We start from the raw sequence: 13,537 nt of genomic DNA on the forward strand, positions 1-13,537 counted from the left end.
GCAGGCTGCTGGACGGTGCCGGGTGTCCGGCCCCGCGCGGGGGGTGTCGGCGGGCGGAGACCCCGAGGCGAGGCGAGGCCCGTCCCGCTGCCGCTGCGGGAAGAAACGTTAAACTTCTGCGGGGAGAAACCCCCCCCCCCCGCTCGCCCCCAGCGGCGGCCGCAGCCCCCGGCCCGGCCCGGCCCGGCCCTCGGGGGAGGCGGGCCCGGGCCTGGCGCAGGGGACGGGGGCCCTCTAGTGAGGGGCGGCCCGGCGCGGCCGCGGCCTGCCCGGTGCGTGCTGCGCTCCCCGCGCCGGCCCCGTCCCGGCCGTTGGGGCCTTGCGCCGGCCGTTCCCCCGCGTGCCCGGCCCGGCCCCGCCCGCTCGGTGCGGCGCGGCCATGGCGGGGCTGGAGCCGCTGTACGCCTGGGCGCGGGCCGCCGTCTCCTGCCCGCAGGACGCGCTGATCTGCGGCGTCCACTGGGAGCTGGTCCGGCACGGCTACCGCTGCCTCGGCACCGGCGACCAGGTACGGGCGGGCCCGGGCCCCGCCGGCCTCCTCCGCCGCGGAGGCCGCGGCCAAGCCCCGGCCTTTCCTAGCGCCGCTCGCCGTCGCCGCGCGGCCAAGCCCAGCGCCCGCTGCCGGGGAGGGGGGGAGCCGTGCGGCGCCGGGGATGTCCGGGCCGGTGCGGGGTCTGAGGGGCCTCAGTGCTGCGGGGGCTGGGCGGAGCGGGGGGCTGCGGTGCGGGGGGCTGCGGGGGTCCCGGTGCTGGGGCGGGGGGGTCCCGGTGCTGGGGGAGTCAGCGCGGTACCGGGAAGGGGGACGCTGTGGTGCTGGGCGGGGGGGGGGGGGGGGGGGTAAAGCCCTACCAAAGGGTGGGTGTCCAGTGCAGTGTTGGGGGGAAATGTGGTGCCGGGGGAGTCCCAGTGCTGGGGGCCCTGGTGTGACACCAGGGAGGGGGACAGTGTGGTGCTGGGGGGGGTAAAGCCCTACCAAAAGGGTGTCCAGTGCAGTGTTGGGGGGAAATGTGGTGCCAGGGGCCCTGGTGTGACACCAGGGAGGGGGACAGTGTGGTGCTGGGGGGGGTAAAGCCCTACCAAAAGGGTGTCCAGTGCAGTGTTGGGGGGAAATGTGGTGCCAGGGGCCCTGGTGTGACACCAGGGAGGGGGACAGTGTGGTGCTGGGGGGGGTAAAGCCCTACCAAAAGGGTGTCCAGTGCAGTGTTGGGGGGAAATGTGGTGCCAGGGGCCCTGGTGTGACACCAGGGAGGGGGACAGTGTGGTGCTGGACCCAGTGCTAAGGACGGGGGGGGTCTAGTGGGTTGGGAGCCTGGCGCAGTGCTGGGGGGCCATGGTGGGGGTGCAGGGCACCGTCGTGGCAGAGAAACTCCCCGCTACCAGGGGAGGCAACAGCGTGGGGCAGTGCCCTCTGGCAGCACCGCCATGGGGCTGGGACAAACAGCACGACAGCCTTCCCTCCCGGCCCAGACAGCTCTGTCTGGTGCTGGGGAGCCAAGAGGCGCCAGACAGGGAAGAGTATCATCCCCCAGTCTGGGTCTTTGTTGCCTCCTCCTGCTCAGCAAAGGGTGGTTGTGTCCCTCCTGTTCCAGCGCAGGGACCCTGCGGGAGGCTGGCAAGCAGGCAGGGCCAGCCCATAGGAAATAAAGCCCTGCTCCTGCAGTCAAAACCTGGAAGGCACTGAGAGATCCCCTCCTGGAGACCTAGATCCCCTCCTGGATCTCTCTGCAGCCAAGACAGGTCCCCCCAGCCCTGCAGCGTGCTGGGCTTGTGGGCAGGGACGCAGCAGCACATCTGTCCTGTTGCAGCCAGGTCCTGATGAAAGGAAGTCGGAGCTGCTGCCCACTGGCTGGGAAGCCAACAAGGAGGTGTATACGCTGCGCTACAAGTCCACAGACGATGCCCGTGAGCTGCTGCTGAAGGCTATCATGGTGGAAGACAGTATGATCCTCAATGTCATGGTGAGCACCCAGGCTGGTCCCTGCAGGTGTGGGGTCCTTCAGGTGCAGTGTCTGCTGCCGCCCAAAATGTGCAAAGAACAGCAGGGCCCATTTCTTAAATTTCTGCTGCTACTTGTTCTACCTTGCAGCGATGTTTGTCCCTCAGGATGGGGCAGACCCAGGGGGTGTTAGGGGCTGCAGACCTGCCTGTGCAGCAGCAGATGTGGCCCAGTGTGAAGCTGGTCAAACACCAGTTGCATCAGGGCAGCGATGTGGTTTGCCTTGCATACTCTGGCCTGGGAGTTGCCCCTTTTGTGTCCCCTTCCCAGCTCAGGATTTTTCTGCAGATTTTGTCTCCTGTCCCCCACAAGCACCTGCCCGGTTTTTGCTTTCACCCTTTGCAGCCGTGACTGGGGGAGCGAGCAGGGAGAGCCTTGCTGTACATTGGAGTTTGTTTGCTCCTGGGGATTCAGGCACAGCACAGGGACGTGGCAGGAAGCAGGCAAGCCCATTCCTTGTGTCCCAAGCCCCTGGCTCTGGTTGTACCTGCTGCTTCCCTCATTCCCAGCTCTGCCGGGCTGCTGACTCAGTGTTTCACCTGTCTTTTGTCAGGATCGCAGTTCTCAGAAGGTAGCAGATGTGACCTTGGCAGTGGCCGACTACGTCAACCTGGAGCACCTGGACAATTTCCACAAGTAATCTTAGTTCCCCAGCATTTTCTGCAGGAGAAAATGTCCCACTGGCGTGGGGAGGGAGGCAGAGACCAGGTTAGGAGGAGCCTGGAGGACTCTTCTCCCCAGTACAAACCCCGGGGACAGTCCAGCCAGCCCTGAAATGCAGCCGGAGCTCCCTCCTCTGCCTCCCTCTGCACTGCTGGCAGGCAGGAGGGATTTAGGGGATGGTGGGACCCTGGGTTGGAGCCCAGGGGAGAGCCACCGCACCTGGGAATGAGCTGGGCCGGCCCAGCACTTTTATTTTCAGAGCCCTGCCTGCCTGTCTGTGCAGGGTGGACACTGCCCAGTGGTGCTACAGCTTCAACTGTGGCCCAGACACCTTCAGCCGTGGCCCAGACACCCTGTGGCCTTGCTGAAGGCCAGTGTTGTGTGCTGTAGTTTCCTCCAGTGCAGAACTGATTGGGTCATGGCCACAGCATAAGGGAGTCCCCTGGGCTGGGTGGCACCTCTGCCCTCTCAGATAGGCTCAGGGCTTTGGTGCCACTGTGTGCTGTTACCCCTTCCCGTCCCCTCTGTGCTGCCAGCTGGGGACATGTTTTGTGCCAGGGACACTTTGGGCATGTCTGTCCCCTCACCACCCCTCTGGCAGCCTGCCCAGCACCTTGCACACCTGGGTGCCGTGGCCTCCCCAGCCCACCACCTCACCTCTCCTCCCTGCAGGCTGTACAAGAACACTGAGGAGCTGAGGACAAGGATTGCTTCGGGCATCATCGCTCCCCTTGGGGCCCCTGCAGAAAAGGCCAAAAAGGAGCCCAAGGCTGAGAAGAAGGATCCTGACTTGCCCCAGGATTACGACCCCCTCAGGGTCCCTCCCCGGCAGCCGGCAGGCACGAGAGCACCGTCCTGGTGAGTAAAGAGCGGGTGGCTGCTGACGGTCCTCTGTTAGAAGGGATGTGGTCTTGGCACAGCTCTCCCAGACTTCACCTCTGGTCCCCATCTCGCACACATGGGATGCGGAGCAAAGGGGATCCAAATCCTCCCCAGCCAGTCTCAGCCTTGTTGGCCGCATGCTTGGGTTTGATTTAAGTTGCCCACTGAGGGATGGGCTGTTCCGGAGCTGTGTATTGGTTTGACCCTCCTTTGGCATTGCCTGGGGGTGTAGCTGGAGACCTACAGACCCAGGAGAGAGAGGGCAGCGTGCAGGGCTGGGGGGAAGGTGAGGGCTGCAAGGAGGGAGACCCTGCTCTGTGCGGGCTGAGGGACCATCAGCGCTTTGGGGCTGGCAGAGCAGGGACAGTGGTGGGAATGATGGTGCTGTCATGGGGCCAAGCAGCCTCCGGGAGGGATGCCAGAGCGCTGGGTGTCAGATCGAGCCGTGGGCTCTGTGCTCACGGGAGAGGGCGTGTGGCGGGTGCAGAGCTCTGCCATTGCTTGGCACAGAGCCGGGGCTGCCTCTAAGCCTCCTGCCTGCTGTGGCCGGTAGAGCTGCCCTCCCAGGGCGGTGCACCCAGCCAGGGCTTGGGGCCAGGCCCAGGAGGTGCAGGCTTAGTGGAGGGGAACAGAGAGCTCTTCTTGCTCTCCTGACCCCGCTTTCCCTTTGAAACCCTTTGCTGGCAAAGCTAGGGAGAGGGGACACATGGCACCCGCTTCACCATCCCTCCCTGGCCCCTTCGTGCCCAGCCATGCCTCGTACGTGGCAGGCAGGCTCCCTCCTCTCTCCCCCCACAAGCTGTAATCCCCTTTGGCTGGAAGTCAGAGACACTGCGGTGGCTCTGCCGTCTCTTGGGGACCAGACGTGGCTTCTGGCTTGCATGTCACCTCTTGCTTCTTTAACGCCACTGCTGTCTGCTGGTGCTCAGGGTGCGAGATGCTCCTCGGGGAGGCCTGGGCAGACAAGCTGGAGCTGGGCATGGCTCTGAAACCATGTTATTGGCACATACTATTGGCAAGGAGATGTGACAACTGGCTGCAGGCTCACCGCCCCGCTGTCCTCGCACTCCTGGAAGTGGGACTGTCATTGTGTCTCTGACTGGGACATGCTGGAGAGCCTGGCCTAGCCTGGTACCGCTCGGGGAGCCCCTGGCATGGAAGTTCCCAGCATCCACAGACAGCTCCAGCCTGGAGCAGTGGGAACAGCAGGGCCCCCTTCATCTCAGCAAGCTTCCCGCAAGCCTGCCACGCACACCGGTGTCCACACCCAGCTGCACCCTGGAGCAGGGAATGCTGCGTCCTGGGCATGGGCTGGCTCCCAACGCCAGCCCGCTCACACAGGGTCCTGCAGGTCCCAGGGCCCTTCGGGTGCTGCAGTGCTTCCCTTGGGAGAGCACCCATGCGCACAGCACCGGCAACCACGCTGGCTTGGTTGGCGAGCCTGCTTGCTTCTGCTCGCTCCACGCAGCCAGTCTCCCCTTCGCTGAATGTCTCGCTGTGTTCTGTGTTTCAGGCCTTCCCCTTTGAGCCCCTTCGCTGTTGGTGGGGAAGACCTGGTCCCTTTTGGGTGAGTATGGCTGGGAGAGGTTGTGCTTCATGTGCCTGGGGAGCGTCCCCTGCTCTGCCCTTGGGATGTGTGGGGGTGGCTGGGGACCTTCTCTGGAACAGCTGGAGTCCGCCTGGCTCAGGCGTCCAGCGAAGTGTCTCTGAGTGTGGACGGCGATGGGACAGTTGCTCAGTGCAAATTGCAAGGGACCAATTGACAGTTGCTAAACCTCAATATGGTTCTAATACCGTAATAAGGTCCCGGTCTCTTGCATAGATGATAGGTTGCAATCTGCATCTGTTTAATAATCAGCTTGTATTCATTTAACATGCAGTAATTCCTTCAGTAAATCAAAGCTGAATACGTCGTTAAATGAATGTAAGCCTCTAATTTAAAATGTTACCAGCTGCTGCGTCTACAGCCCAGCAGTCTGGAGAAAGGGAAGCTTAAAGCCGAGTCCACAGATTCTCGAGTCCTGGTTGTGAGCCTCCTGACTGTCTGAGGCACTCAAGAGAAAGCCTAGATAGAAGGAGGCCTGTCTGGCGGCCTGATCTTCACAGACACATCTCTTGGTCTTTGGTTTGGTCAGGCAAGGAGAACACGTCATCTTCCATTCCAGTTAAAAGCACGTAGTCAGGCAAAAAACAGCTCTTGGAGTCATTGCAGAGCGTCCTGCGGCCCAGGGGAGTCTTCTTTGGAACCACTCTCCTGTGGGGATCGCATTTTTTCCCCTCTTGCAAGACTTGGTTCTCCATGGGTTTGGCTAGAAAAGGGCCAGCTAAAAACATCCTGCCTGGCTGGAAGGAGAGGCCTGGAGCCTGAGTGGCTGGAAGAAAACCTGATAGCATGAGGAGAGGGGGTTCAGCTGGGTGGGGACCCTGTTTCTCTTGCTGCCTCCAGCCCTTCATCAGAAATTTCTCTGTAAATGACAAAAAAAGATTGTAAATGGAAGCAGATTTGTGCGCTGACACCTGCCAGTGCTGGGGCTGGAGACCCAGACTCCCAGGCATATGCTCGTGGGGCCTGGCTGTCCCAGGGCGCTTTGGGCAGCCGGCTTGGCGTAATGGAACTCATTAGTGTGCTTGTTAATGACTTGCACGATGGCAGCGGGGTCCAGAGGCTCCAGCCGAGTTTGCACAAAGCCGACCATGAGGAATGGCACTCGCAGCTTGGGGCAGCTCCGAGGAGCCACCGTAAGCAAATGACTTCCAGGCAGCTCTTTGGAAAGGCTGGCGGCAGCCCCAGCCGGGTCCGTGAGCTCTTGCGACACTGCGCAGGGCAGGACGTGCTGCTCGCCCAGGAGAGCAGGGATGGGAGTACAAGCCGGCAGCGAGGGCCAGCAGGTCCGACACTTCCCCAGGGGGTGGTCAGCAGCCCACTGGGACTCACCAGCCATTGCTGATGCCCTAAATGGCTCCTTGCAGGAACCAGGGGAAGAGGGAAGCTGCCTCTCCACTACTCCGAGTGTCTGTTTTGGCATTGGCTCTGAGGAAGGCAGGCATGCGAGGGCTGTTGCTTCCCTGTGCGTGTCTGCTGCTAGCCCTGGGGGTTTGGGGGCACGGTGGTGCCCCGAACCTGGGTGTTGGCTGGTGCCCGGCCTTGGGCATGCGCTCTGCAGCTGTAAGACTCCTACCTCGGCATGACGCTGAGCTGTGATTCACATCCTGCCCCTGACCTTGTGGCATAATGCAGACAGGTTTGCAGGGCTGTGATAACCCCAGGTAGGAGCAGGGTGTGATGCATTCGGGTTCCCTCCTATGGCAGACAGCAGCCTCCGTGGGACAGGAATCTGCTGTGCCCCAGCACTCTTACACACGCACGCATGCACACATCAAGTGCTCTCTGTCTTGCTGCCCGGGCTCGCCTCGCTGGCTTGCCCTGGCCTGGGCTGCTTTCCTTCCCACGTGCTGTGTGTTGGCTTAACCCCACATTCCTGTGCTCAGCATTCCGGCAGCACAGGGACGTGCTTTGCTCCTCTCTCACCAGTGCCAATGTCGTCATCTCTGCCTTTCCTCTCCCTAGAGGTCGGAGTGGGGGAATGATAGTGGATCCTCTCCGGTCTGGCCACCTGCAGCCTGGCATTGACCCATCGTCAGGCATTCCAGGCCGGCTTCCCCCGGGAGCAGTTCCACCAGGCGCCAGATTTGACCCCTTTGGCCCATTAGGAGCAGGTAGATCTGGGTAGGTATTCGGCTGTGCCTGGTATCCCCAGCCTGCTCTCTGGGCTGCCCCTGCATCTCCTGGCTCATCCCTGTTGCTGCGGGACTGCGCTCTCGCTCCTAGTTTGACTCTGCTCTGAATTTCTTTCCAGGCCAGATCCCGACCACCTTCCCCCTCCAGGCTACGACGACATGTTCATGTGAGGAGTCACCGCATGGCTTCTCATGGCTGCGGACAGAGCACTCTCCTGGAAGCAGGAGCACTTTCCCCTCTTCGCTCCCTGTTTGGTGGACTTTGATGTTTTCAGCAGCGTTTTTCTTCTCCCCATTCAGGGCTGGTCTGTGTGTCAGACCAGCTATAAAGGTTTCCCTGTGTGCAGAACAGAAGAGGAGGCAGTAGGTTTGTTTCTTTTCGTGCTCCTCCGAGGGTGCCCGGCCGTTTGCACCCAGCTGAAGTGGGCCTGCCCCGCACACGGTGGCAGCCATGGGGTGCAGCGCGGCGCTCCCAGAACAGCCTGGGTGCTGTGGGGTTTCCTCCTCTGCTTCTCCAGGTTGGCAGCGCTTTTGCTACTGGGGTTACGCAAGCGGTCAGTGCTGAGGAGGGAGCTGGCTTCTTGCCGCTCCTGCGCCGGGGAGCTGCGGTAGCCTCACTGAAGGTGACAGCCGGGGTGGGCTCCCTGTGAGAGATCCAAGCGAGGGGCTGATCGGCATTGAAGGGCTAAAAAGCCCGACCCACGGGGTCTGCATGGCCAGACTGCATGGCCGCCCAGCAGCGGCTGAGATCGGCTTGCACGTGGCCGTGCCCACTGGCTTTAAGGAGCACCACCAGCAAAGCCTTTAATGTGCATGAGAAGAGACATGTATTGAATTCCTGGCCCCACCTTGCCCCCTCTCTCCCCTGCGGCTGTGTTTTTCATTCCTGGGGTGCCTGCAGAGCCCTGCAGGCAGTGTGGCGAGGGCTACCCGCCAGGCACCACGCCGGGCTGGGGTAGGAGGGAGGGTGCTCGATACCTGCACGACCTGCTGGGCCCAGCATTGGCTCTCCAGGCGTGGCGGAGCTGTGACCGGTACGGAGCTGGGGCCCTTCTGGGGATGCGCGCAGGGGGCTCACTCAGCTGCGGGATTTGCTTTGCGGAAGAGGTTTATAGGAACATGTTTTCCTATCGTCGGTCCCGTTGCATGAGGCTGGTGTGGCTCTGCCTGGCTGAACTCTGACCAATAGCTCGGGGAGGACGGGTGAGATCTGTGTGGCTCAGGCTTCTGAGCTCTTTCTGGAAACCTCCTCCCTTCCCCGCAGCTCCCCCCAGGTCAGTTAATTTTGGGGCTGCAGCTCATCTGTCCTGTCAGGGGTTCACGCTGTGTTTTTCTTCTCATGGTTTGATTTCTTGGAAGGGTTTTTATGAGATTGAAATAAAAATCTGACAAGAGTGTTGTGTTGGTGCTTGCTGGCGGTGGCCCCCCGCCCCAGCCGCAGCCCCCTTCTCCCCGCCATGAGAAGGGAAGCCCCAAAGCTCTGCGCACGCTGCGCCTGCCCTCCCCGAGGCAGCGGATTCACGCTGGGAACCCGCTTTGTACCTTCCCCTGAGCAGGAGCGCTTTTCTGAGACGATGTGACTGTATTAAGAAAATTAAGCGCAGAACAGCCCAGCCTTGGCTCTGGCTCCGCTCCTTGCGGTAATTGGCTCTCCGGGGTATTGAATGCCGTCGGTACGCTGCATGCAGCCGTGCTGGTGTAAATAAAAAGGGGGAACTGATCCCCCTGTCTATCTCTTTTCCCCAAAGGCTTTTTCCCTTTAAAACCCCTTTGCCTACAAACGCAGCTAATAAAGCTGAGTTACGGCGTGTGCAAGCCTGGGCTGTATGCAGCTGGGAGGGGGGAGGACCGGCCATAGAAATTCAGCTCCGGGGGCAGCTGGAGGATCCCCTACATCTCCCCGGGGCTCGTGCGTGGCCCCCCATTTTTGCAAGAGCTGGTTTTGAGCCCAGACTTGGCGGGGATGTGTCATCCCCACTGCACATCCCTGGCGCTTTGGTGGACAGTCCCACGGATGGGCAGTGGGTGATGCCCATGACCAGAGCAGACAGCGGCTGTGCTGGAAGCACGGGTGGGACGGAGAGTGAGACCCAGGGCTCGGTGAGGCCCCTGCGCCTGTTTGTCCCCTCTGTCCCCTCCGGCTCCTGGGGCAGCCTGAGCCCATCGATAGCTTTGTCCCAGGAGAAAGGAGCCCCCGACCTCGCTGCGTGGGGTTGAGAGATGCGGGGTGCTCGGGGAGAGGAAACAGCTTTGGCCTTATCAAAGGGGCCCCTCTCTGCGGGAGGCAGCTGCTTTCTGCGCCTGAATTAATCATATTCTGCAACCTTTCAGGAGGGAGAGACGCAGCCGGCTTTGATGGGGCTAATTAAAGCGAGCCAGCGCCGGGAGAGGCTGTGGCGGGTCCTGATAAACAATCTTTTGTCTGCAGCGCTCAACCCCAGCGGGTTCGCGGTGCTGTGCAGCTAGGGGAGCAGGTGGGAAAAGAGAGCGGTTTCAAAGAGGGCAAGTGCCCGGCGTTGAGCCGTGCCCACTGCAGGCCTGTGCCTGAGCCTCAGGGCTCCCGGGTCTGTGCCGTCCGCTCTCCAGAGAGGATGGGTAAAAGGAGGTGAGGATCCTCCTCTCCAGGTCAGAGGACAGTGGGCACAGGAGACGGTCCCTGCGGCTGGCTCAGCTCACACCGAAGGGCGGCTGTGGAGCTGCCTGGAGCACGGCAGAGGTGGCTCAAGGGGACCGGTGATCCCAAGCACATTCCTTGCTCCATCCGCAGGGCTGGCAGCTGGGCACAGACCCCATCCCCTGAGCACGGTTGAGGGGCAGCCGTCCCTGCGGCTGGCTCGTACCCCACCAAGCACAGCGGCCGCAAGGGCCGGGTCTCCCACCAGCGGAAGGGACGGCCCCAGCCGCGCGTCCCCGGCCCCGGCACGGCTGCTGCTAACGTAAGTGATGGAAAGCGTTAACATGCAAAGGAGCACATCAAGCCATGCACCTCGAGTTAATTTTATGGGGAGGCCATGAAGAGCGGCTGGGGCTGGCGTGTGCGGTCTTGGCACAGGCACAGCCCTCCCTCCTCCTGCAGCACCAGCGAGGCGCTTCCACGTCACGTTTGAAGAAAGACGCTGGATTATTGGTAATGGCTTGAGATCCCCAGAGAGCCCTTCAGGCCATCTGTCAGCCCGCCCAGCCCAGCGGCACCTGCCCCACGCACTCCCAAAGGCAGAGCCCCCGGTGCTGCTAATTACCCCGCAGACGATGCTCCATCCCTGGCATCCCGTGTGTCCCGCGCATGGCGCGAGGGAGGAACTGGTGCTTATTGCACAGACAGGAAAACAAAGCAGCCCTCGTTATACGGGACTGGGAAAGGCGCGCCGGGCCCTTCCCTCTTTGCTGACCCCTGGCACAAGCGGAGACACCCTCAGAGCCCTGGAGCTGGGGGACTGGGAGACCTCTGTGCTGAGCAGGGAGACAAGGATGCGCTGCCCGCCACATCCCTGCCCTTCCACCGTACTCGGTGGCCCGGTATGGTGGTGGCATTGCCAGGGGGTAGCCAGCCTTGCACCCTGCCCAGCGCCTCTCACTGCGGCCGCGCTGCCCATCATTGTGGCGTCGGGGCGACCTGCCCGGGGTGCGGCCGTGCAAAGCACGGAGCAGCTGCCGTTGTCGCCGGCTTTGCAGGAAGGCAGCGGGGCCGGGGCTGGTGTCTGCCGCCTGTGTGCTGTGCAGCATCAGCCCGCCTTTCCCAGCCAGATTTTTCTGACCACCCTGGAATATTCTTGATTGCTTCCCCAATACCCCCCTGCACATTAACCATCGCAGGTCAGTGCCTCAAGCTGGCTGCACCGCTCTTCCCCACCACCCGCCAGGAGCGGTGAAGGGAAGGCCAGGCCAATGCGGGGAGGAAGCGTGGGGCAGCCGGCTGCGGCGCGGGGCAGAGCGGCTCTAGGGCCGCCAGCAGCTCCGCGTCCCCCCGCCACAGCCACCCTCTGCCTCAGCCCGGGGGGTCTCTGTACAAAATCACTTCCCAGTCCTGGAGCTCTTGATGGGGGAGCTTCTTTAATAGCACTCCTTCCTCGACGCACTTCATTCACCTTAAATATATATCTCTCTCTCAATCGAGAGGCTTTCCCCCAGTCCTGCGGGTCCTGGAGGGACAGCCCAGCAACGCGCTGACAAAGCAGCGACGGCCCCTTCCCACAGATCCTCTCGAGCAGTCGCATGCTCTGATCCACGGGAGCATTTCTCACGCTCACATACAGCAGGTGCTCAGCAGTGGTGTCCCCCAACCAGACTCAGCTTTTCATCCTAGAAAGACCCCTTCCATCTTATTTAAAGTGACAAAAATTGATGAGGATGATTTATCCCTCTAATGGGTTTATTTTCTAATCCAGACCCGCAGGGCCAGTGCTGAGAGTTGCGGGAGGGACTTCTGCCTTCCCCTTGCGAACACCCAGGGCTCCCCCAACAGACCCCACATGAGAGCCTTCCTCCCCCTCCTCCCCTTCCTCCTGCAGCATGCCCCCCTGCCCCCAGGATCAGCCCCTCCGTGACAGCCGTGATGGCATTTGCTCCCCTTGCCCTGCTTAGGCCATTCATTTGACCCCGCAGGTTCTGCTCACGGCCGTTCGCCCCAGAGATGCGGGGAGAGGCGATGCCTGTTCGGGGCACAGTGGAGCACAGCCACCCATTTCGCCCCAAGCGTGGGTTAATCCCAGGGAAAGGTGCCAGGGTGCCGGGGCTGCGGGCAGCGCTGGCGTGAGGCCATCCGAGGTTGTTTCCCAGGACCCTACAATAAACACGGAGTGTGGACGGGTGATGCGGTGACGGGGGATGGGGAGAAGGACACACGGCCCTTCACAGAAACAGGAAGAATCAGCTGCGAAGCATTAGAAATGAAAGCACCAGGCAGAGGATGCCGTCCCCAGCATCCGAGGGGGACGCTGGAAGCCCTGGAATAAAACCTGACTCAGGCAACTGCACCGTATGTGAAAATTACTCTCCTCCCATGTTAGGTTGTCTGGAGAGATTTGTCTCCGCCTGGAAACATTTGAAGCAAGTAATTTATGGGATGAATTAAAAACTGGTGGCAGTTTGTGACAAACACCACCTTTTGTGGGACTGCATTTTCATACGGGATAGTTATTTCCCTTTCTCAGTATCCTGCTCATACCGATCTTTCTTTCCACAGAACATTGTGCTTTAATGATGATTCATGTTTAATTCCCGAGATGCAATTTTACCTTCACGCCACAGACAATGGCCCTCGCAATGGGCACAAAGGCTCGCGTGCGGGCACCCCGGCGGGCAGAGCTGCCTGTCCCTGTCTAACACGGGAACGGAAGAACCACATCGCTTCGAGGCGCTGGGAATTGTCCTCTCTCCTCCAGACAGAGCACCATGATTTTTGAGGAGGCCGTTCCGGGATTGCTGGTGGGAATGGGATGCTTGGCACGGTGCAGGCGTGTGTCCCGGCCTTCATCCTGCTCTCCGGATTGGGGTTGGTGGGGTGCAAGGGCTGGGGGGTGGTGGGGGCTGGACCCCGCTGTGCAGACGGTGGTCACATTTGCCGTCTCCTTCTCTTCTGCCCAGAGCGGTGCAAGCGCCAACTCCACGCCACGGAGTTTTACAAGAAACTATTGCTAAAAAAGGTCACTGATGGCAGAAAATGAGACGCCCCATCCCGAAGAGGAGCAGCCGGCCCCAGGCCCTGGCTGCCGGGAAGGAGCCGGCTGCGGCCGCGGCAGGGAGCTCGGCCTGGCGCCCAGCCTGCGACTGGCCACGGCACGGAAATCCCACGGGTGTCTCGAAGGTGCCGTTGCCCCGATGCTGGCGGGCAGGACCCCGTCCAGGAAGGTGCCCGGGAGGCGAGCGGGGCGTCCGAAGGCCACGCTGCCTGGTGCCGGCGGTGGGGAACACCCCAAAGCCGCATCGCTCCGGTGCTGCCGGATGGGAGCCCCATCCCAGAAGGGTCCAGGGAGGCGAGGAAGGCGGCCGAAGGCTGCCGGGCGGGCGTTGGGCGAAGCCTCGCCGGACGGCACCGGTGTTGGGGCGTGGCGAGGGGAGCCCCGCTTCTGCCGGCGGCGCGGGGTCCCCGGGGCAGCCTGGGGTCCCCGGGGCTAGGAGCCCGGCCCCTCGGGGGGCTGCGGCGCGGGGCTGAGCTGGCTCTCCAGCAGCGCCCGCGTCCCCTCGGCCGACACCCTCCGCATCCGCAGGCGCACCGAGCCGTAGGTGCCGCCGGTGCGGCGGGCGGCCCGGGCGCGGCGG

The 13,537-nt window shown here is 62.1% G+C and overlaps 1 protein-coding gene across 1 annotated transcript; it reads left to right on the top strand.

Annotated features, from left to right (window-relative positions):
* The first annotated feature begins 379 nt into the window (after positions 1–379).
* PSMF1 (proteasome inhibitor subunit 1) lies at positions 380–8,673 on the top strand. Its single transcript, XM_059827241.1, has 7 exons — positions 380–508; positions 1,806–1,958; positions 2,550–2,632; positions 3,332–3,517; positions 5,055–5,108; positions 7,110–7,268; positions 7,399–8,673. Exons 1-7 carry the CDS (start codon positions 380–382, stop codon positions 7,448–7,450), a joined length of 816 nt encoding a protein of 271 aa, XP_059683224.1. The 3' UTR covers positions 7,451–8,673.
* The last annotated feature ends 4,864 nt before the right edge of the window (positions 8,674–13,537 follow it).

The sequence above is a fragment of the Gavia stellata genome, chromosome 20 (genome assembly GCF_030936135.1).
Source record: "Gavia stellata isolate bGavSte3 chromosome 20, bGavSte3.hap2, whole genome shotgun sequence".
Lineage (NCBI taxonomy): Eukaryota > Metazoa > Chordata > Aves > Gaviiformes > Gaviidae > Gavia > Gavia stellata.

Coding starts and splice junctions, on each gene's coding strand:
- PSMF1 (XM_059827241.1), top strand. CDS start 380: ATGGCGGGGCTGGAGCCGCTGTACGCCTGGGCGCGGGCCGCCGTCTCC. Junction 1,959..2,549: donor GTATGATCCTCAATGTCATG/GTGAGCACCCAG, acceptor GTCTTTTGTCAG/GATCGCAGTTCTCAGAAGGT. Junction 3,518..5,054: donor GGCACGAGAGCACCGTCCTG/GTGAGTAAAGAG, acceptor TCTGTGTTTCAG/GCCTTCCCCTTTGAGCCCCT.